The sequence below is a fragment of the Maniola jurtina genome, chromosome 22, assembly GCF_905333055.1.
Source record: "Maniola jurtina chromosome 22, ilManJurt1.1, whole genome shotgun sequence".
In the NCBI taxonomy this organism is placed as follows: domain Eukaryota; kingdom Metazoa; phylum Arthropoda; class Insecta; order Lepidoptera; family Nymphalidae; genus Maniola; species Maniola jurtina.
In genome coordinates, this window is record NC_060050.1 from 8517377 (window position 1) to 8542294 (window position 24918).

The 24918-nt window shown below is 36.2% G+C and overlaps 2 protein-coding genes across 4 annotated transcripts; one reads left to right on the forward strand and one right to left on the reverse strand.

Annotated features, from left to right (window-relative positions):
- Window positions 1-12: 12 nt before the first annotated feature.
- On the reverse strand, window positions 13-2435 carry LOC123876901. Its single transcript, XM_045923307.1, has 2 exons — window positions 2011-2435; window positions 13-1314 (listed from the first exon to the last, which is right to left on the reverse strand). The coding sequence occupies exons 1-2, from the start codon at window positions 2204-2206 to the stop codon at window positions 59-61; spliced, it is 1452 nt and encodes a 483-aa protein (XP_045779263.1). The 5' UTR covers window positions 2207-2435; the 3' UTR covers window positions 13-58.
- Window positions 2436-2921: 486 nt separating this feature from the next.
- LOC123876897 (FHIP family protein GJ17503-like) lies at window positions 2922-24200 on the forward strand. Of its 3 annotated transcripts, none has more exons than XM_045923301.1 (16): window positions 2922-3205; window positions 5531-5711; window positions 6383-6567; window positions 12916-12985; window positions 13156-13240; window positions 13317-13425; window positions 13930-14090; window positions 14625-14758; window positions 15105-15191; window positions 17973-18161; window positions 19016-19369; window positions 19717-20254; window positions 21143-21321; window positions 21988-22129; window positions 22242-22364; window positions 22651-24200. In XM_045923301.1, the coding sequence occupies exons 2-16, from the start codon at window positions 5565-5567 to the stop codon at window positions 22893-22895; spliced, it is 2748 nt and encodes a 915-aa protein (XP_045779257.1). In that variant the 5' UTR covers window positions 2922-3205; window positions 5531-5564; the 3' UTR covers window positions 22896-24200. The 3 variants fall into 3 exon arrangements, with proteins under 3 accessions (XP_045779257.1, XP_045779256.1, XP_045779258.1); XM_045923300.1 differs by having other exon boundaries at window positions 5541-5711; XM_045923302.1 differs by having other exon boundaries at window positions 2923-3205; window positions 5541-5711; window positions 17994-18161.
- Window positions 24201-24918: the final 718 nt, after the last annotated feature.

Genomic DNA, 24918 nt, shown 5'->3' on the forward strand with positions numbered 1-24918 from the left:
CATATTTGCTAAAAAAATAAAATGTTTCCAGCAAGAGCGATTATTTTATTTTTATTTCTTACTGTTTTTCAACACGATTTATTTTAAGACTATTTCTTGCCATCATCTCATCTACATTAGTCAGTTCTGGACAAGAAATTGGCAATTTGTTCCCTTCAATCACAACTTTTATGAGACCTCCACTACTTTTGTAGTTATTTTGATATTTTATCACATTCTGTAATTTTCTGACGCTCAAATACGATAAGTTATTGTAAGCTAAATTTAGATAAGACAGTGTCATATTTCCAATACTGTAAACGTGTCCGTCAATATGCTTAATTGTTTCTGAACGAAAAGGATCTTCGAAAGGACCTACAACTTCTGTTGTAAGCATCTCAGCTTTTGTTTTTATGTAGTCATCATCTGCGTCTTTCTCTTTTCTTACACTTGATTTGTTTTTAAGACTTGTCGAAGATATTTTTCTTCTTGGCGATTTCTTGCGAAGTTGACTGACGTCATTTACTTTTTTATGACAGAGCTGAGCTAAACATTTGGCATAAATATCATTTCTACGTTTCCAATATTCCAAACGCCTCCGCCGCATGATTATTATTTCGTCAGAAGTCAGAGGGAATTCAATTAAAATGTCTAAAATTTGACCAGCACCGCAGTCAGTGATGTGGTTGTCGGCGAGATTTAAATACCGCAAATGTCTATTATTTCTCAAAGCGTTACTTATATGTTTTGCCCCTTCATCTGTTATGCGGTTTGAAGATAGATTTAAAAGTAATAAATTCTGAGCAGAAGCCGCGTAGTGCAACTTTGCAGCTATTGATTTGCATGCTTCGACCCCTATATTACATCTGCATAGAGAGAGATACCTGAGCTTCGTGGTTTCTAATAGCATTGCATAGTTGGCTCCTGCCACTGGTGAGTCATCAAGGCATACCTCAGTAATCGTGGAGGTTTCAAGTATTTTGCCCAACTTATATATCGTGTACATATTTATCTCACATTTACTAATAGTTATCCGTACCAAGTTTCGATAGTAAGGTAATAATAGATGGAATATCCTCAGCAACGATCTTGGTACATCCTTCATTTTTGTAATGAGAATTTCTGTTAGAGTATTGTAGTTGTCATACACCATAGTTACGGTAATAATAGGAAGCGGTTCGATAGAAATATATTCAGTTTTAATAGAAGATCGAGAAGAACTCTTTCGTTCAATTTTTATATCAGATTCGTTAGGCACGGGTAAGTGCTCTGACAATACACTTATCCGCTTAGATCTAAGTTTTATATTTGCTTGTTTGAAATTCTTGAGGTAATCTGAAAAAAAAAAAAACACCAACCTATATGTACCTACTATGCAATGCACTAGAATCAAGATGGATCATTCCAAACGAAAATCATGTTCTATTGAGCTGTATGGTCATCAAGTTAAGCAAAAGTATGTTGCAGCCCGCAAAAATTTGTTCGGAATGGCCAGACGACGCATCTGGTGCGGATTATTAGGTACATAAAGAGACCGTTGAAATGGACAAAATAAATTGTAGCCGACTATAACTACAAACGTGGTACTTACCTAGTACACATAGTATACACATACAGTAGTAGTAGTAGACAACTAGTACACATAGTAGTAGTAGTAGACAACATATAAACGTGGTACCTAGTAGGTACTGGAAATCATGGGAAATAAAATTATCAGTTGACTTTACATTCAAACATTTTAATTAAGTCCAAGCCAAAGCAGTCCGGACTGCTATAAATTTTCGTGTGTTTGGTGGACAGTGCTGCTTGATATGACTGAAATCGTTACAACTTGAATCGTGCCGAACTGCCGAGTGACAGTTGTTTTACCGTCTCCCCGTATGAGATGGGCTTTAGGCAACGGAAAACCCGTAAGTTCGTAATGAGTGGTTAAACACTCATTTTTGTCGTACTAAGTACTGACTTACCTACTTCAAGACCAGAGAAAATATTAAGTATACTTTTTAGTGTAATAAATCGACTAAAACGAACCTGGTTTAACCTGCTTAGGCACATTTACTATGTAAGGGCAATCGAATTTCTTGCAGGCCATGATTAAAATTTTGTCGAAGCTGTGTATATCGCCATTTCCTTTTTTTTCTTCCCGAAACGCTTTCTCCACTCCCGATGACCTAATCGACCGTATGGACAGAGATTTCACACTTCTCATAGATTTCGCATTTGCCATATTTTTATTAATAAATAATTAAAAATAAATTATAAGTATCAAAATAAACTAAAATCAGTTAAATATTTATGATATACATGGTTTACAAAAATAATTAAATATTTTTATAAAAAATACGTCAATAATGACAATTATAACAACTGTTAGGTAAATACTTAATCAAACGCATATCTCTATGTTAGGTACCACCATGGGTACCACCGTGGTTTATAGCGTGGTACCATCTATGTACCAAGGTACCAAACCCATGGACTAAACCACAGACCAATACCAAACCTCCAAATCAATCATCAAAGGAATATCATGAATATAGATAATCACTACATTTTTTGTGTAATGGAAAAGTGCACAAAAAAGGCAATTGAATTTGTAGAACGCACATATTACAAAGAACGCTATTATAATAATATTATAATATATGCATATTTTGCAGGTAGTCAGTTATACATTTTAATTTTGCTGTTGACCTTCTGTTGACTGACATATTATATTAATAACAATAGGCTAGCTTTAAGTATTATTGTAATATTTTCCTCATATTTTCATTTAAAAAAATAACAATATGAAGAGTCTAAAGTTACCCACATCGCCTATACGACGGTAAATATCTACTAGCAACATAAAAACTACTGTCATATTTGACAATACAATTGTCAAATGTCATTGTCATTGCCTTTTGTCACTTTGTCACTTATCACGTCAGTGATGTCATTTATGCTCAAATATGGTTGTCAATTCGTGGTCTGTGATGGTTGTTTTGCTTTTCGCCTTTTTTGAGACGTAATTCATTAAATTTTTAAGTAGTAACAAATGATTGAATTTAAAAACATTACAGAATATCAAAACAGATGAAGAGTTATTAAAAAGTGGCTAAAACACGTTATTATTCAGTTAAGGAAGGTGAATTTGTAGATAAATATTACGTATCATGTAACAGTGCGAACTTGTGGTTATTTTGTGGCTGTAGCGTCTATTTTTGACCTGACGGTCTTCCTCAAGGTACGTTATTCTATATAACACTTTTGTTTCTTATGTGTAACAGTGTAACAATATGTTTGTTGGTGTTCTTGAGGCGTCTTTGATTCTACTAGGCAAGTCATAATGTCAAGGTCCTTTGTACTCGTAATTTTGACATCATCATTCATCTCAATCAGCAGACGAGGCTACAGTAAATGTGTTGTGTTGAAAAATGAAAGCATGGGAAAATTATCTTTTAGGGACAGAACAGTTACTCAGTTCTTACCAAGTATAGGAATTGTAGAGCAAAACATTTTACATTATACATTAATTTGCTCGAAAACTTGATGTGAATAATTAACAAGCATAATGTGTGTAATAGATGAGTGAAATGTATCAGAAAGTGATCGCTCATAGTCTTTTGTGTTATTGTGTCTATATTCACACAGGTTTTATTTGACATTTCTGCAATAACTGGGTATTATTGATGAGTATTTGTTGTCCTACCATTCCATAAAAAATAGTGAAAGTTGCACACATATTTACTTGCCACACACTTGGGCAGAATTGGGATGATGCCTATGTCAAAAATAAATTATTTCTTAGTAGTTATTAAATATAGGGTCTTCCATTGTTTGTAAAACCAATGTGTTACTTTTAAATTTGTTAACCATTTTAAATTATCAATTTAAGTAAGTAAAAAGTATGGCTTACATCGAACGTTTATGTCGTCACATCTGTGTATTTCATACAAGCTCCCATATTAAGGTGGAAGCGACGGGCCTGCAGTGAAATCCAAATTTAATTTGGTTTTTGGCAATTTGTAAACTAATATGACAACGTAGGCTTATGGTATTTTAATTGCGACAATGGCAGTACCATCCTCACAGGTTTATATAAAAATCTTTACTTGAAAGGGTCCAGTTTAAGAAATTAATTCTAGTATGGACTAATTTGTGAGAATAGTCAAAATAGTCAAATTGCGAAAAATCTAATTAAATTTGAATTTTGCAGGCAGGCCCGTCTCATGCCCCTTAAGGGAGCATTTTGACATTTCATAAAAAGTTCCTGATTTGACTAGTAGTCAGTTAACATATCTATTCTAATCCATCTATCTGACATTTTATTAATTAGCTCGTCTCCAACCAAGATGTATAAATATTAATTTTTAGTAAAATTAAAAAAAAAATCTTTTTTGAATAATGGAATTAACTGATGTAGAACCTATTGTCTAATAGACGTTCAAGGTCAAGCTGGTCTCCAACCAAGCTCTATAAATTTTTTTTATATAAAATTTAATAATATTGTCAATCGAATCTATGACAAGTGTAAATTAAAAATTTATAACACCCCCGACAAGTGAAGGTTACCGTAACTAGAAAAGAGCTGATAACTTTCAAACGGCTGAACTGATTTTCTAGGATTATAGCTATCCAAAGTATCTGAGTTTTCCAAAACATCATTTTCAAATAAATAATTATGTATCTAGGCAACGTCCATCTCGACAGCTTGACATTTGTCAATTGACATGATATTATGAACCTAACGGTTAGTTAACGTTCTTTTCTACAAGAAAACTAGAAAAGAGCTGATAACTTTTAAATGGCTGAACCAATTTTTTTGGATTATAGCTAAGAACACTCTCGATCAAGCCACCTTTAAAACAAAAAAACTAAATTAAAATCGGTTCATTCGTTTAGGCGCTACGATGCCACAGACAGATACACAGATACACAGATACACAGACACACAGATACACACGTCAAACTTATAACACCCCTCTTTTTGGGTCGGGGGTTAAAAATATCTCTTATGATTGATGGAATTAACTGATGCAGAGCCTATAGTCTATTAGACGCTTAAGGTCAAGCTGGTTTCTAACCAAGCTCTATATTTAAACCATTTGTAACATTTATCTAGCACACATTTAAATGATATAGATATAATATAGATTACACTTTCATTTGACTAATGGGATACTTGTTTGCCTTTAATGACTAGTTGAGGTTAAATGTTGAATTAGTTACTAGCATTAATTAAGTAATGAGTGCACTATATTTAGCACATCATGTTATATTAATTTATTAGGTAAATGCATAAGGTAGCGTGCATGCTTTAGTGCATGAGTATGCCTACAGCCAAAGGCTGTAAGTCGTGTAGCACCTTAATGATCATATTCATCATATGTTATGCACATGCGTTTGGTGTGTGTGGCGTGTTTATAGAAAAAGGTCATAAGTGCGACAGTTTGATGCAATAGTTTTGCGGAATTGCTACTCGAATTATGAGGCCGACCGTACATGTGAGCGTGCGTGAGTGCGTGCTTAGGGATATGCACATGTTTAACTGTATATGATAAGTTTAAAGATTGTTGCAGGGTATAATGAAATAAGCAATCGAGATGAGTTGGCTGCGGAGCACGTCGCTGACGCTAGCGAGACAGCTGTCGCGCACCCTCGACCCTCGCCATGACTACGAGCCTCAGGCGTGCTATAGCTCCTTCTGCAAGCATTGGCAACAGGCGCACGACATCATACTCAAGTCTCAGGTATGAGAAACTAAATTGATAGGATTAATATATGCATTTCATCATCACTCCTCAATAGCTCAACAGTTATAGGAGCGGACTGAAATCCGAAAGGTCGGTGGTTCAAACCCCACCCGTTGCACTATTGTCGTAGCCACTCCTAGCACAAGCTTAACGTTAAGTTGGAGGGGAAAAAGGAATGTTAGTCATGATTAAAATGACTAATATTCTTTATTAAAAAAAAAATGCAAAGGATGGATATATTTTAGTTTGTTTCAATTAGTTTTAAGTTGACAGGTCTTAAGTTAAAATCTATAGAGTCACTTTGACTTTGCTTAGACTTAAGTTTCAGTTAAAACGAGACAGATTTATGCCAGCGGTATAATGCTGTCTCGTTTTAACAGTGTTTTAAGTCTGAGCAAAATCAAAATGCGCTCGATAGATCTCAACCTAATCTAATGCTTTTTCCACAGGGAATGGCGATCGTTTAGAGACTGTACAACAGAATTAGTCACATTATGGCTAATTCTCTCTAAACTAAAATCACAGGTTTAAATGGATTGCTGTCTTTCATAATGTCTATGTAGAAAAGGATAGCACTATTCTGTCAGTTTAGTTTAATCAGACACAACAGAACTGTTCATATTATGCTTAAACTATAGTGACTAAAATAAGCCCCTATATTCTTCTAGCCCCAACACCTACACGACGATGTTCTAGGCGTAGTGAACCATTTGGAGCAGCTCACTACTCTGCTAGTGCTGGAGGCTCGCGCCAGGGAAATCAGCTGCAACTCTAGCGCCGCCGCCTGCCTCGAGTATCTGTTGAGTGAAAACCTCCTCGACAAGCTGTACGAATGGGCTATATGTACTGGCAAGTAAGTATCATTTTGTGTACAGCCAAACGCCATAAGTAGTTTAGCACCTTAATGATCATATTCGCGTGGCACCGGGCATGATTATACACATGCGTTAGGTGCGTGTGGCATGTTTACAGAAAAAGGTCATAAGTGTGACAGGTTTTTAAGCAACCGCCGAGTTTCTTGCTGGTTCTTCTCGGTAGGAATGCCATTCCGAACCAGTGGTAAAATATTTGACGATTCAAAAGCACTTGTAAAAGTTTATTTGAATAAAAATCTATTCTATTCAATAGTTTCGCGGAATTGCTACACGAATTCTGAAGCCGAACGTTCAGTACTACCACTTTTACAAGTCGCATAGGCAAAATTCATTGGTCAGAACTAGCTCCGACTAAAACCCAATGTACACCAAGGAAATATATACCTTATTGCTTGAAGTTAAGATTTTAAACACAAGAACAACAGAGATTCGTGCTATCTCGCTCATAACTCGCGCTCCCAAGTGTGACGAGTAGGCTACAATCAATAGCTAATACCCATAATGGACAGAGGTGTGCTATGAATAGCTAAGAAATTTTCGCACCATTCAAAAATAAGATTTCTGCGCAGGTATATCAGCGTAACTTAAGTGGTAGTCCTGTACCTACAATACTTAGTTTTTTTTTGTTTTAGCCATAATACTGAGTGCAATAAGATAAAATAAACCAGCGTAACTATGCTAGCTTGAGAACAGGTGGGAGAGAATCGTTCTGTGAAAAATTGGAGTATCTCAATGCACCTACTACTGTACTATAACTAAGGTCATTCTTCATGTAGGGTGTGGAGGAGACATGTGTTGCGCCACGTCTCTGCCTGTGGGACTAAATTTATATAGACTAAACTGTGTTTCGTACAGCGGTCGCAAAACAAATAGTCCGTTCTGAAGTTGCAACATGGTGGTTTGCGCAGTATAGGTCTAGTGGTCAGATTGGGCTAGATGTTTTGCGCGCGCTATAACTGTCCGACGGGCCTGCCCGCGAAATTCAAATTTAATTTGGTTTTTCGCAATTTTTAAACTAATACGACAACGTAGGCTTATGGCATTTTAATTGCGACAATGGCAGTATCATCCTCACAGGTTTATATAAAAAACTTTACTTGAAAAGGTCCAGTTTAAGAAATTAGCTGTAGTATCGACTAATTTGTGAGGATAGACGATACTAGAGCTAGTTTCTTAAACTGGACCCTTTCAAGTAAAGATTTTTATATAAACCTGTGAGGATGATACTGCTATTGTCGCAATTAAAATGCCATAAGCCTACGCTTCCACTTTAATGGGTATAAACCGCAACTTAAACTACATAATTCGTCATAACTCCATCATTCTCATAATGTTAATATATATTATGAGAACGAGGGCGAAATTCAACAATGCAACAAAGGAATGCTCCTACTTCATATTGGGTTATCAACTTTTGTTTCTAGTAGCCATATCACTAATTTCCTGTGTTATTCGTATAATAATTCTCCACTTTGTTATGTTATAATGTTACTTGATGAGATACGTATTTTCTTGATAAAACGACAAACAATATTTCATAAATAATATAAGATAATCTAAAACGATTATGAAAGTTATAGTATTAAAAAGATATAAAGGCGAAATTCCTTGTTGTTATATTATATGCAAAAAAAAATATAAGCTAGGTAAAGGTACACAAAAAATAATAATAATAAATATAAATATAAAAGAGATAAAAATAAAATTTAGGTCTATTATGGCAGGTCAATCTACAATAATCTTATTTTAACCTTGTATTTGAATCTAACCCGTAGTGAGAATTTTAATCGACTGCTATTGTATATATAACAATTCCTGTTATTCTCCAATAAAATAGGATTTTTTATTAATAATTACTTGTTTAATAGAATTGTATATAGTTACTAAGATACAGAAGGAACGTATATATCGATTAAAATATTCTCAAGTAATTTATAAGATAAGAAACCATGTTATCACTTGTAAAATACGCGCCAGAGTACGCGTCGAGTAAGTTAGTAAATAATAATAATAATTGGTTTAATGCCCTAGAAACAAGTAGGTCATCGATATTTCAGTGTAAATATTGAATTATTAATTTTAATACCTAATATTATATTTATTCATCATCATTGCCGGCTCACTACAGAGCACGAGTCTCCTTTCAGAATGAGAATAGTTTGGTCATAGGGTGACTAAGTGCGGATTGGCAGTCTGCATTATATTTATTATCACACTACAAAATATATTTTGTTTATTGTAATTTTTATGGTGCATTGCTCAAAACTAAGTGAGATAAACAGGATACGTCGAAATTGAACGAAAAAGTAAACATCCCGATTTGATACTCCATCCTCTAGTGAAATAAACAGGATAAGCGGAAATTAAACGAAAAAGTAAAACGTCACCATTTGATACTCCGTCCATTTACAGTCAGTGCTCTAAACGAATCTATAGTAACAAGTGTAAATTAAAAATTTATAACAACCCTGACAAGTGAAGGTTACAGTAACTAGAAAAGAGCTGATAACTTTCAAACGGCTGAACCGATTTTCTTGGATTATAGCTAAGAACACTCTCGACCAAGCCACCTTTCAAACAAAACAAAACTAAATTAAAATCGGTTCATTAGTTTAGGAGCTACGATGCCATAAACAGATACACAGATGCACACGTCAAACTTATAACACCCCTCTTTTTGGGTCGGGGGTTAAAAAGCAATACAAAAATATAGGCACGTATAAATTGATGGCTTTATCGCTACGTAGCGATATCTCTACCAGGCAACCAATGGTGCAAAATATGTATAGGTAGATATAGGTGGTGGTGCAAGTATATTATATGTCGCAGCGAAATGGCATAAACCGGGAGTTGACCATATCCCTTAGGTATATGGCTAAGTCCCGGGAGACGTTAAAACGACAACTTAGTAACAATAAACAAAACTCATAGAATACTGAGCCAATACCGACTCCTGGCTTATGCCATTTCGCTGCGACATATACATTTTATAATATTTACACATATTCATAAATACATATAAGTAAATAATAAAATACAATCAATGTAGAAATGAACATTTTTATAGACCACATTTAAATAAACTAGAGTAGTCAAGCGTAAGTTCTACGTGATGAAAGTAGCTAATAAATGCTAACTATTTCTGTAGTTATGAGTTTTATATTCCAAGCGAGCCGTTCAAACTTAGTTGACATTATCATGCTCAACTCATCGCCGGCTCACTACAGAGCACGGGTCTTTTTTCAAAATGAGAAGGGTTTTAGCCATTAGCCAGCGTGGTCTACCACGCTGGCCAAGTGCAGATTGGCAGACTTCTCAGACCTTTGAGAACATGGAGAACTCTCAAGCATGGAGTTTTCCTCACGATGTTTTCCTCACGATGTTTTCCTTCACCGTTAAAACAAGTTTTTTTTTTTTAAAGAATGTTAGTCATTTTTTAATCATGACTGACATATTTCCCCTCCAACTAAGCGTAAAGCTTGTGCTAGGAGTGGGTACGACAATAGTGCAACGGGTGGATGGGTGGAATTTAATTGCTTAAAACACACATAACTCCGAAAAGTTAAAGATGCGTGCCTGGGATCGAACCTTCGATCTGCCGAACAGAAGGCCGATTGTTTAACCACTAGGCTATCACCACTTACTAGGCTATTCCGCGATTATTAGTTTTATATTCCACGCGAGCCGTTTAAGGGCCGGCGCACATATGGCGGAGAGCAGCGCAGAGCATTTTTCACAGTCAAAATATTATCGACATTGTCCTCATTGAAATAATATCCAAAATCATTTGTGCATCCGTGCGGATACTCGCGCATCTACGCGTAGTCCCGCGCGTGCTCGCGCATTCTCTGGTACAAATTCGCGTAACAAAAACCTGATTAGAAAACTTCACGGGCATGCTCTGCCCTGCGCTCCGCCTTATGTGCGCCGGCCCTAACCTTGTTAGTTGACAGCATAGTGTTATTGTCATTGGAGATACGCAATAAGGAAAAGATTAATATAAAGGTCGTTGTATAGTGACCATTAAAGGAAATGCGGTTTACATATCGCGTTTTGTTTATTAGGCTTCGCAGGTAGCAGATTATATTACAAAGTGTTTGTTAAGTAAATTGTTACGCATTACTTCTAAGTCTAAGCCAAAAGGAAGGGTTATGGTTTTAGCAGTCTATGTATGTATCCAGATTCTGTGTGTTCCACCGTAGCGCCTAAACTACTGGGCCGATTTTGATGAATGAGGTGTCAATTGATTCGTTGTAATGGTCCGGGTGATATAGGCTATATTTTATACGAAAAAAATTGACCTAACGGATGTTACGCTATGATGCTTTTGTATTAAGTGGGATGTCAAATGATAGAGAAGAAAAAACTGAGTTCATAAAATAAATATAAATCTACTACAACATTAAAATATAGGAACCAAGCGACAGAAAAACAATTTTACTATAATATGTATTTCAGCGTTTATTAAGACGATCGCAGTCGGATTTTAGTTTTCAACTTTATCTTGTGTTATTAATTCTGAGAAAGGGTGACACGCACAATAACGTTGTTTCTGTCATCTGTGGAAACAACACTATTTTAGGTTCCATCTGCTAACGAGTTATCGCTTCGATGAAGCGGGCTCTTAAAAACACTTTCGAATTTCTTAAGAGGGGTCTCTCCGTCACTCGCTTCATACAAACGTAGTTCCAATTTCATTTGAATATTAAGCAACCAAAGTCCATGAAATTTTGCAGACATATTCTAGAAACTAATATCTATGTCTGTGGTTTTCCAGATTTCTGTTAAATTCGGTAAAATAATAATATTCGGTTTCAAAGTTACGCGGCCTTAAAAATTTACATACAAATCTTTGAGCCCCTGTAATTTTAAAACTACATATTTTTAGGAAAATCTAAAACACCACAGACACAGATATTAGTTTCTAGAATATGTCTGCAAAATTTCATGGACTTTGGTTGCTTAATATTCAAATGAAATTGGAACTACGATTGTATGAAGCGAGTGACGGAGAGAGCCCTGTTAATGATAATAATTTAATTTAATTACGTTAGCTCTTTCTAAATAGTATAGCCAGTAGTAGTAGCAGTAGTAGGTAGAAATGCAAGGCAAGGATTTTTTTAATTTGATACCAATACCTTACTGATTATCTCGATGTACTAAAATCGAAATCCCCATATCATCATTTATATGATTATTTAGATTAAAAAGGATAGGTGTTTGTATAAACGATAAAATTAATAAATACTGATATAGCTTCGCTCAAGTGAATATGATATAATATATTATTATGTATATAATTAGCTATGCCCATTTATTATAATGTATACCTTTCAAATGGTTAAAGAATTTTTGAAAACGGATGAGTAGTTTCGGAGATTACCTCCAACATTCAAACTTTCTTTACCTCTTTACAATTTTATTGTAGATTCATATTTTGCATTCCATATTTTATGGGTACATTTAACTTCTTATCGATTGCGTGTATTTTATCAATCAACGACTACTGTGGTTAATTAAAAATGGTTGGCCTTTTTAGATATTATACTAGACGATGCCCGCGACTTCGAACACACTTTCTTAACAATCTCGTGGGAACTCTTCCGGGATAAAAAGTAGCTCATGTCAATCTACATGAGAGAATCAAGCTACTTCTGTACCAAATTTCATAAAAATCTGTTAAACAGATAGGCTTTTAAGAATCCCATGGGAACTCTGATTTTCCGGGACGAAAAGTAGCCTATATTCGTCCCCGAGATGTAGGCAACTTTCATCAAAATCGGTTAAATGCATGGGCCGTGGAAAGATGCCAGACAGACAGATAGACAGGCACACTTTCGCAATTATCATATTTTATTACCTACTATGGATATTTTATGTGTTGTTTCGATTATTTTCGGTTGAACTAGATTGGATGGTTTTTCATGGTCAGTCAAATGTTCCACGCAAGGCCATTAAAATATTTACGTATAAAACTGTTGGATATGTTCGGCTTCGCTTCGATGGAATTTCTGAAAAATTATACTATAGAGAGAACCTACATAAAAAATGTAAAGTAACTATCCAAATTCATCACAATGTTTGGAGCCGTACATGAACGTTTTTCTACGTTGATATGGTATTATATCATGTAGTGAAATAAAAATTTATTTATTGTAGTGAAATAAAAATTTGCTTAACTTGTACAATTTACAATTTTATAGTACGATTATTACATATATATCATGTAGGATTTAGTCTAAATATTTTAAAGATCGTTCTATTACTAGCTGTTGTATTTTATAAAATTGCTTTTTTAACCTATATGTTAATGTTAATTGTTTCAGATACGAAAATGCAGTCCGACTCGAGCAACTCAAACTATTTGGAAATCTCATCAGCTATTATAGTTCTCAGGTAAAACTACCAAAATATCCACGCAATTTTTAATCCATTGCGAATTACTTCGTGATATGATAAGTGTCTTTTGACAGTATAATAGAAGTCCATACATTTGATTGATTTGTAGTAACATGTACGTTCTTGTTACTGGTATAGATGACATATTTATATTAACTAACTTCCAGGTAATAGCAGCGGAACCATTTCTACGGCCCTTGTTAAAACTGCTCAGTGGATTCAGGAACCAATTGCCGCCTCCGAACCTTGAAAGTTAGTTATTTGTCAATTATAAAGTAAAGTAAGGCGGGAATGTAAAAATATTACTTACACATTATTTTGGTTTCAGGCCAATTAGTTGCCGTACTGAATCAACTATGTGTGGTATTGATGCAAAATATGAAATTCATCGACCTATTCTTTCTAACGACGCACACGCAAAACGGTTCACACGCAGAGTGAGTACATTGTCTATGTAGTATGTTCTGTATAACTAGTATACAGTACCAGGCAAGAAATATTGTACATTGACCTTTAGAAAGATATTCGTAGAGCGTTGTCTCTGTCGTTGAGACCGACAAAACGTCACATAGCTATGAGTGATAGAGACAAAGAACCATCCACCACTGACCTCCAAGACTGTTTGGTGGTGCGCTCTTAAAAAGGCTTATGTCCGGCAGTAGACACGCATACAGGCGATAGAATGGAATAATGGAAACCTTAATTGCATTGTTTTAAAGCTCAAGTTCATCCATACATCTACATCCAGTGCTAGAAGCGGAATCCTTATAAAATTAAAGTCTGGCATAGTGAATTTTAGACTTTAAGTCGACAACTATTAGGTCTTTCTATTTTACTCTTGTCGTTGTTGAGTTTCAATGCTCGAATTCTATCAGCGTTGCCGAGATTCAAAAATTTCACTGGGAAATTCTGTAAAATGTATAAGCATACTTTTTTTACAGATTTATAATCGGTCGTCTCCTTTTGTCATCGGTACATCGTGAAGGTTCGGCAGGATCGGTGGCGCGAGACGCGTTTCTGCTGTGCGCTAAAATGTCCGCCAAATGTCCACCCTTGGCGCACTGTCTGTTAACAGGAAATGCTTGCCCTATACTGGCTACAGGTGGGTAAAAACTAAAAAACACCGGCCAAGTGCGAGTCAGCCTCGCGCACTGTGAGTTCCGTACTCGGGTGTTTTTTTGACATTTCGCACGATAAATCAAAAACTATTATACGCAAAAATAAATAAAAATCTATTTTAGAATGTACAGGTAAAGCCCTTTCATATGATACCCCCCTTGGTACAGTTATCTTACTTTGAAAATTGAAACACAAATAATAATTAATATTTTTGTGATGTAACCACAAATTCACGGTTTTGAGATTTTTTCTTTACTTGTGCTATAAGACCTACCTACCTGCGAAATTTCATGATTCTAGGTCAACGGGAAGTACCTTATAAGTTTTCTTGACAGACACGACAGATCAACCGATCTAAGTCTAATTAACAGAAATTAGATTTAGAAATTAATCATAAGTAGAAGTTTAAGCTAGAATAATATTACTTATTATTACTTATATACCCTAGGCTAAATGGTAGTAGAAATAAAGCTGCCATTATGGAGTTTTATGGCAGAAAAAAAAACGTTTTTCGCAGGGCTAAGCGGTCTGTACTCGTTACTACCACGCTCGCTGGGCGACACGGTGAAACTCACACCTGATGACGTCAATCAAGTCCATAAACTGACACTGTTCATCGATTCCCTGGAATTCTGCAATGCTGTAGCGCAGGTATTTTTTTTGCATTTTTATTGAGTCCTCTGAGAAAGAACTCGGCCATATCTGGTCTATGTGTCAGTTATTATCTCAAAAGTATCTTTAGTGTACTAAATTGTTTTGACATGACAGTTGAGACAGCAAATATGCAGAGATCTTTCTCAAAATTTATGCATTATATATGGAGTTTGGCTCACTTGCAAATTTCATTGTATCTTGCTAAAAGATTGTATAAAATAATATCTGACAATTCTATTTTGATACATGAACTTATGAACTATGATTATTTTTGTTGATTTGGATCGACTACAGTACGTAAAGAGCCTAGATCGTTGATTAAAATCATTGTTTTATTCAACAGGTCGCTCACCCATTGATCAGAAAGCATCTTCTAGATTTACTGTACCAAGGGTTCCTGGTGCCAGTGATGGGGCCGGCACTGTTGCAGGTAAACATTGCGCTATGGCGGGTTGATGGTTTGTCATGGGATTACACCGTGTTCTATAACTATAGGCTTAGCATAACGAGTGCAGAACGCTATGTCGCGGATAATGTCACAAATACTGTCAACTTTAAAAATCACCTTCACACAACCTTACAGGCTATTTGACGAATTTTTCGAAATCGTTGGAAACCACGGTCGAAGAGCCTGGTCAGTGACATAATAAGTGTGACGTCACATATGTTATGTGACCAGCGCCATTACAGATTTTTTTTTGGCGCAGTTATCAAAACTTAAACCTTATCATTGGTTTTAATTCTCAATACAGTAGATCTTCCGAAAAATATCAATGTTGTGTGTTTATTCCGTACAAAATGACTTCTCATTCTTTATTACATAATAAAGAATGAGAAGTCATTTTGTACGGACTATACTCTAGAACTATTATTTACACTACTATATTTTATTATTACCTCAAGAAACTCTACCATTAAATTGTGATAAAGGAACCCTAAGTAATAAAATATACAAAGAGGGGGATAAAATTGAGGATAATATCTGAGAGTTCTTGACCGTCATGCTAAGCCTGCTGCATGCTAATAAATAAGAATTACTTACAGATTACTTACTAATATTATTTAATAGTATATTTAAAGGTCATCTCTTTATCTATATATAAAAAATACAATCTTTAAACGTTTAAATTAGCAATCAAAGTTATATATGTTTTTGTAATATTATTAATACTAACATAATTTTAAGCTTTTTATTTTCATTACCTAGATATCTATTTACTATTATTATTTTTAAAGTATTTATTTATATCTAAATATTACCAATTATTATACAAACGTGTGATTAGTGTTTGTATCAGCTCTTATGAATGTAATACTAAAAAAGGACTGTACACTTCTAGATTTTCGGTTTGGTATCGACAGTAACAACTTCATGATTATAAATTAAAAGAAATACTATGATTCCCTCTAGAAGGAGAAAATTATATTGCGAAGCATTTCTTTACGTCTCAATTATATTAATTTATAATAATAAGCACTACATGTGTTGAGTGAAATAATTGTAGTATTTACGAGACGAAACGAATTCCCGGCTTCTCATACTAAGGATCATTTGAATGAAACGCTCAGTCCATTTTACTATTACGTTCATACGAAATGAAACGGTTATATGAGGCAGTACAAATCATGAAAGTTGAAAACGTGGAACTAAATAGATTTTTGAGCGAATATTTGCTTCCTAAATTCTAACCATCAAGCCACACTCGCTGAGTGGAGTCGACGCGGGATAACTGAAACGAAACTTTATTATCTTTAGAATATGGTTGAAATTAGATTGAATAAAAAATAAACATAGACGAGATCGATTTGCCCGTATTTCATTTTCATTCAATCGAATTTCAACCATAGTGAAAGAAAATAAAGCTGAGTTTCGGTTACTATCTAAAAAGTCACTTCGACTCCAAAAAAGTGGGAATTTAAAAATAAAAATAATGTTTCTAAAACAATAATTGTACGTAGGATCAATCTAAAAACTAACTAAGAACATTGGTGCTACGTAGCATTAATTTTTAGAAACAATTGGTTTTTTGCAAATTCTCACGGTTTTTAGCGATAACTCAAAGAATATTTTTGAAGTTTTTTAGTTAAAGGAGTGCAGAAGGATTTTTGGTTTAAACGACCAATAAGTGACACCCAGAGAGATGTAGGTTCAAATCCCGCTACTAAAACGTATTTCGAGTACTGTTTCTTTTCAACTTTCGTGACGTGTACTGTCCTGGTTTCGTGACGCGTGTGGTTATGGCAGTGCATCGCGGTATGGACATCATGCCAGGTCTCACGGTTCAGTGACAGTCTATTGTGGACTTTATGCCGATCATCCTAAGTCCTATTTTCATTTGTCGCTTCATGGGAATTTGCAACGAAATACGCTTCTTTTTCACGAACAGTTCTATGGTTTTGCTGATCGCTTTATTTGCGTTACGCATATTCACTTACATTAAACTTGGTGTTTTATTGATATTAAATAACAAGTAATATAAAGTTTTCAAAAAAAAAAACCCCCCGACTGCGGTTTGAACTGCATCTTTTGCAGCTTGCACTTTAAAGCGTATAAAATCCGCCATTTTGATTTTTGAGAATTTCATGTACTCAGTAATACACGCCATCAAGACGAATCTAATAACGTATCATTTATCGAAATCGGTTGAGCCGTTGAGTAGTTACGAACGGACATAGGAACAGACATAGATAGGTAGACCTACAAGTCAAACATATAACCCTCCTTTTGGCTTCGCCGCAGTCGGGTAAAAATATAATCATGATAATTATTCATTCATTTTACCATTTTTGGGGTTTAGCATATTGAATAATGACTACAGAAACCTAATGCCTCAGTTCAATGCTGTAACCGTACATACTTGCTTGGTTTTTGATAATATACCGAATTTTGAGAGTTAATTTTTAGTCACGTTTTTGTAAGTCACATAACAAGCACATAGTTTTAATTAACACAAGCACAAGCTGTTTTAATATTAACAAAGTAATTTAACATTTACTCTTAAACATTTTTTTTTACACGCATTTTCGCAATTAGTACAGTAGTTGACACTTCCCGTTGTTTATTTTCGCTCCAATTAATCCCATAGTAAAACGTCTTTTTCGTTAACCTTTTTGCTTCATGAGAAAAAAAAAACTAAAAGTACCCTCATTCCCTCCAATAACTGTCACTCGACCGCCATCTATCGCTCGTGGCCACGAAACACGATGGTAGAAGAGAGCGGGCACCTTACAGAGTGGGGCCACGGAGCAGGCGACGGCCATGTCTTACCTGGAACTGCTGTTGAGATGTGTCACTCCAGGAGGATTGTTAAGAGTGATCCTGCACTTTCTGTTCACATATGAATATGATGGAGTTAAAGTTATAGATGTCTTGTTGGGCAGATTGGAAGGGAATTCGCAGGTGAGAATATTTTATTTTAATGTTTCTACATCTCTGTTTTTATTTTGAACAGCTTTTTCAAATCTCAATTACAGAATAATTCATTAGTGATAAAACAAATATAGATTATACTAGAGGATGCCCGCGACTTCGTCCGCGTGGATTTAGGTTTTCAAAGATCCCGTGGGAAGTGTTTGGGTTTCCGGGATAAAAAGTTGCCTATGTCAATTACAGGGACGCAAGCTACCTCGGTAGTCGGTACCAAATTTCATACAAATCGGTTAAGCGGATGGGTTTTTATGGGAATCCCGTGGGAACTCTTTGATTTTCCGGGATAAAAAGTAGCCTATGTCCGTCTCCGGGATATAAGCTAACCCTGTACCGAATTTCGTCGGAATTGGTTACATTGTTGGGTCGTGAAAAGGTAGCAGATAGACAGACCGACATACACACTCGCATTTATAATATTAATAGTATGGATGGATTGTAAATTTAAAAATTCTAAGACCCAAATACTGACGAGAGAGTGATTTTAGAAGCCCATGCCATAAATGTACGCTTATGTCCGCGAATACACAAATTTCAAAACCCCTGTTTTACCCCTTAGGAGTTGAATTTTCAAAAATAGTTTTTTGGCGGATGTCTACGCTATAATAGCTATCTGTATGCCAAATTTCAGTCCGATCCGTCCAGTGGTTTGAGCTGTGCGTTGATAGACCAGTCAGTCAGTCAACTTTTTTTTTTAAATATTTAGATATAATTTGACACAGGTTTTGTATACAATTAAAAATCTTCCTCTTTGCTAAACTAAAATATTATCTTCTGTCATTTTGTGCTTTGAAGAAGAATTTATATGTTATTCATCCGTTTTTCAGCTATCATTAGTGACGTTATCGCTAATGGAAACCCTGATAGACCTAAACTGCGAAGATGTGATGATAGAACTGATATACAAATACTTATTAAGCGGTAACCATTTGATGGCAACGTACAGAAGCAAACTGTCCGATCCTGAACCGTATAGAGAAGCTGCAGTAGCATTCTTAGCGCTCAGCCCGAATTGCTGTTCTAGACCTTTGGTGAAGACCAGGGAATGGGTGGATGAAATGGCCATAAGTGGGAGGAGAGTATTGGATATCAGAAGGGATGATGATAATAGAAGATTGAACGGGGTACATAATGAATTTGCTATGAACCATCTAGTCCATGAAGTTAATTTTGATTATGGGGTAAGTTTCTGACTTTTTGGACCAATGCTATGACTAATAGCTAAAGTCTTGGTATAAGCAGTATTTCGATGATAAATCCATAATATTATGACAAAAAAGTCGTAATTTTTCTTCATCATTTTTGCAATGGCCCGCTTGAAAATATAGTCAATGGATTTGATGGTATATATTTAACATAGCATATGCTAATTGACGCTAATAGTTTGTGAGATTTAGTAGCCTAATTTAATTGTAGGAGAACTTTAAACAAAACTTAAGTTTGCTTGGCGATACCACGTTGGTAATAGGCCCAAATATCTGCATCTGTCTTACAAAACAGCATTGTATAATTATCCAATCTTTTACAGAATCCAAACGATACTTTATACAGCAACTACCACGCGTATCTCTGCGACGCTCGATTCGAGATCGTCTCACGGACGATCGCGTGCGCCAATTGGAGCTCCAAATACGACCACGTCCCACCGAAACGAGAAACGAATAACAATTCCACTAAAGACATGAAAGAGACAGACACAGTTCCGAGCCCCTGCTCCAGGGAACAGGACAGTCTTGTCTCCCTTTCTACCAGTGGTTACGGTACATTGAAAAATAGTGATACTTCCGAAAAAGAACCCCATAGCTTGAACTCTTTGAATGAAGTGGCTGAGACGAGTAAAGTAGTCGACCAGCAATGTGAAGCGAATGATAGTAAAGACCACGATAGTTTAACCTCGATTGGAGAGAGCAGTGGTTACGATAGCTTTAGGTATAGAATGGATGGGGATGAGGATGAAGGGTTCGCGGAGGAGTCGTTCAGGAAGAGCGTTGTGAAGTGCAGCGATGTTCGCGACTACGACGACGCGCCTGCCGTCAACTGGCGTGCCAGCTCTGGTACTCTGATCGGTAAGTCATATATAGTATAGGATGGATGGGAATGAGGAAGCGTTCACAAAGGGTTCAGGAAGAGCGCCGTGAAGTACGTCGATTTTCGGGATAACGCCGACGCGCCTGGCTCAACCAGCACTATAATCGGTAAGTTATTTTGTATAGGATGGCTGGAGATGATGGATGACGAATTCGCGAAGTGAGAGAACAGAAGTGACATTAAAGTAGCGAGTGGCTAAAGTGGGGGCCACCAAGTCATCAACAACGACAGGCGCGGCGGCCAAAGAGGTCTAACGAGCAAGACGTTTCAGTGATGGACATTTGGGCCTTTATGTCTGTGTCCAAAAGGAGATCACTGTTATAAACAACTTTTACTTTGCGTTAAAACAAACATCAACTGTTTGCTTAAAACATCAACTGTGTGAATAAAAACATCAACTGGTCGCTACAAATGACAAAATCATTCGACAAAGTATGTGTCACTATCATCATCCTGATCAAACCATCACCGGCTCACTACAGAGCACGGGTCTCCTCTCAGAGTGAGAAGGGTTTTGGCCGTAGTCTACTACGCTGGCCAAGTGCTTTCCGACTTCACACCACAATGTTAACTTCACCTTTGAGAACTCTCAGGCATGCAGGTTTCCTAACGATGTTTTTCTTTACCGCTAAAGCAAGTGACATTTAATTAAAACGCACATAACTCCGAAATACATACATACATAGATTGCTAAAATCATAACCCTTCCTTTCGGCTTTGCCGTAGTCGGGTAAAAAATAAAAGTTCATGGGCGATCAAACCCGCGACCTCCGACTAGGAAGCGGACATCCTAACCACTTGGCTATCAAAACTTATTCGCTATTATCGCTTTTGTATACCAATACATAACTTGGGAACTCTTTCAGGTCCACTTTTAACAAGTCTACTAAGGAAGGCCGCAAATTTCCTAGAAGCGGACGTGGCGTCCACGTGTCGGGTATCGAGTTTGTTCTGCAAGCTCGCGTCTTTGCCTACACCTTTGCTGGCCTCACTGCTGCTATGTCCTTGGATACAGTTGCAACCAAATGTGCCTTCATTATTCCAGGTAGGAAAATTTTTGGAGTTTTTGAAATTATTTTTCTTTGTCCTCGTAAGAATGGCTTTAGCGATAATTTTATGTTTTACCCGGATAACGCCACCGCGCCACCGACATTTTCAACATTTTTCCTTGCATTTTATCTGGACATTATTCTTGACTACATGATGGCTATAACTTTGCAAGGATATAGGTTTTTTTTAAAAATCCCGCAGAAACTTTCTTTTTCTGGGATAAAAAGTTGCTCATTCAGGGTATAAGTTATCTCCATTCCTCAACAAATCGGTTTAGGCATTGTAGTGTGAACAAGTAACAAACGTCCAATCTCCATCATTTCACCATCGTTCTAGTTACCATCTTGGGTCAACACTACTTAACAATCGCAATCGATTGTTATGCGTTGTCAGTTTACACTTAGGTTGAAATCTATAGAGTGCACTTTAACTTTGCTTAGACTCAAGTTTCTGTTAAAACGAGACAGATTTATGCCAGCGGTATAACGCTGTCTCGCTTTAACAGTGTCTTAGTCTTAGCAAAGTCAAAGTGCGTTCAATAAATTTCAACCTTAGGCCACACCTCCTCCCTACCATTCTGTGATTAATAAAAGGGGTAGCGTTTTTGACTAACTTTTAAAGAACCATTTTGCAAGTACAGAATAAAAGTTTAATCCGGCAGATACTTAGCAAATTAAAAGAAGAGGTCGACGAGCTGACGGATGGGTTGGCCAACAATAGCGAGCTGGTCGACAAGGCGAGGGTCTTCCTCATGCAGAGAGAACTGACGCTGGTGAAGACGCGGGCGCAGACAAACGACGATAGTAAGTATCGTACGTAGTATAATCACAGAGCAACCCAAATAATTCAGAGAATAAGATTATTATACCTATGATAAGTACCCATGTATCATTTTTTTATTAAATAATTTTCTAGGTCAAACGCAACGACCGAATTCACCCGCTCAGAGAGGCGACGAATCCCCTTTCCGAAGGATGGAGTCCAAACGACGGAGCATATCCTCGAGTATATCCAGTATGTTCAATAGGAAGGCCTCACGTGAGTTGACCATCACTACCCATATTATAAATGCGAAAGTGTGTTTGTTTGTGGGTTTGTCCTCCAATCGCGCCGCAATGGAGTAACAGATTGACGTCATTTTTTTCGTGGATATAGTTGAAGACCTGGAGAACGACACAGGCTACAAAATTGTTTATAACGATGAGTACAGTGATCTATTGTAACCGTTAATACTGCTTCGTTTTCAAAATAAAAATAAGATCTCCTTTTGGGTTAAGGCCCCGTACGCACTGACTTTGTATTAATGTTTGTATAACTATTTCAGTATCACCGTCACAACAAAACACGCACAGCCCACAAAATTCGGCGTACAACTCACCCGCACAAAAACGTCCAATTTTCACCCAAGAAATGTACTGGAACCAATCCATCACCATGCGATCCGTCCTCAACGCGGTCATACTGGATGAATGGCTCAAGGAACTATCAGCCATCTGTGAGGAACAGGCCTTAAGGCTCACAGCCGATTACTACGAAAACGACACATACATCCGAACAGTCGCATTATGACTGTTGGCCAATGCCTCTGAGGGCAAATTAAAAAAAAATAAAAGTATTATCTCTGATACTTGCGTTTAGAAACATTTTTGGAGATGCCTTAAAAATAAATAATTGTAAGCAGAAGAAGATTATGTTATCGGTGAAAACCGACAGCCGACATGTCATTGCAAAGTTGTGATCACATGATTATAGTCTCTTGTGATTGGCTGAATTTGGCGTTCTATCTGCGACAGTGCATTTTAGCCAATCAGCGGCGATCGTCACACTATGACCGACCACACTTTATATGCCAACAATCCAGACCTTCCAAGTTAGAACCCAGTCTGCGCGCTCCCATAGTACTCTGAAGGTCGGGATTGTTGGTGCTTGTTCGTACGTGTTCGCATGAGTCAAATTCGTACGAAAACGCATCCAAAGTGCGTACATACAATATCTGTCAAGTTAGGGTAGTCAACTCCTGGGTTTTATATGTCTCACGGCAGACCATAACTATGAAAATTATACACATGAACTGTGGCTTTATGCCTGTTACTAGGCAAATAAAAAAATTAAACTATTGTCTATGATACAACATTTTAAGGACGCCTTAAAAATACTGTGAACTACTGCTAATGAAGTTACTTTACTTTTTAATTTAACTTTTGCAATCAGCTGTGAAAGTGGGTTTTATTGTTCTCATATCTAGAAATATCTAGAAATAATAGAAATAGAAAGAATTTTTATTTAAATAAATAAATATTAAAATAAGAAGAAAAAAAACATTGAATCTATCACTAGTAGGTAAGCCTTTTTACCGAAAAGAATCAGCAAGAAACTCGGCTGTTGCCCTTTCGTTAGTCTATTTAAACCTTAGTGGAAAATTCATTCCGATCAGATAAAAGCATTTTTCGCTACAATAATTTTTGTTGAATGTCAAAGTTACATTGAAAAGGAAAGTTTAAGTGTAATTATAAATTATAAATTTTAAATTAAAAGTTTCTTTTAAAAAGAGCAATTAGTTGTAATTGAATTTAAGGACAATATCTTTGATTTTATTTTTTTAACGTCTACTAGGTATGTCTAATTAAATAATGGAAAAAACATTTTGTATTACCCTATTAAATTGCATTGAATGAAATCCTATCTGTAAGTAGTTTCCAAGTTGAAAAACGTGATATTCGATCTATCTTCGTGCGGATATGTCAAATCGTTTGCCTCTTCATACTAAATAGCACCCCAAAACTCGCGTCACGTAATTAGTTTGGAAACTTACAATAAGGGTGCGTTTCCAATAACACGGAGCTGGGTAGAGCGGAGCGGAGAACAGTGAAAAGTGGCAAGGTGAAGGTTTCCATTGACGCGGAGCGGGGCGGAGTGGAGCTGAGCTGAGTAGATTAGAGCTGCATTGAGATCAGTCAAATTTGTCTACCCTACCCGCCTACTGCCGCGTCGCACCGTCCCGCTACAACAGTTTCGAAGTGGAGTGGAGATTCCAAGCACTGTAACTGGCCAATTAACGGTCCGCTCCGCTCCACTCCGCACAGCTCCGTGTCAGTGCAAACGCATGATTAGGCCTAGAAATAATACCAACACCCGATGTAACAAGATCTTACCAATCGCGATCAGAACTTCATTTGCCGATAGTTATTTCTGGATAACTGCAGAACGTTTCTACTTTCTACTCTTATGGGTTACATAAATATAAAATATGGATAGGCGTAGATGCCTGTAGATGTACCTAACTGTCACATACTTAATTCTAAGTACCTTACTTTATACATAAGATAAAATAACTGCAATTAGTTTTAATCATTGAATGCCATGAACGTAATTTTGAACTGTGATTTTATAATGTTCAAAAACAAAATTGGATTATCATAATTTATTACATGTATGAATTTACAATATTTTAAAATAAAATATTAGGTAAATAAACTAAGATATTAATGTTTTAAGTTTTAACAATGCAATAAACCAGCTTTCAGTGAAATGTTTTCCTTTTAATTTTATTAAGCAATTATGTATTGTCTTGTTTTATGTCGTATTCTATATT

Bases quoted from the DNA above. Each gene is read 5' to 3' on its own strand.
- LOC123876897 (XM_045923301.1), top strand. From the start codon at position 5,565: ATGAGTTGGCTGCGGAGCACGTCGCTGACGCTAGCGAGACAGCTGTCG. The intron at 13,241-13,316 runs GTTAGTTATTTG...TTTTGGTTTCAG, and splicing joins GCCGCCTCCGAACCTTGAAA to GCCAATTAGTTGCCGTACTG. The intron at 14,091-14,624 runs GTGGGTAAAAAC...CGTTTTTCGCAG, and splicing joins TTGCCCTATACTGGCTACAG to GGCTAAGCGGTCTGTACTCG.
- LOC123876901 (XM_045923307.1), bottom strand. From the start codon at position 2,206: ATGGCAAATGCGAAATCTATGAGAAGTGTGAAATCTCTGTCCATACGG. The intron at 1,315-2,010 runs GTTCGTTTTAGT...TTTTTTTTTCAG, and splicing joins GCCTAAGCAGGTTAAACCAG to ATTACCTCAAGAATTTCAAA.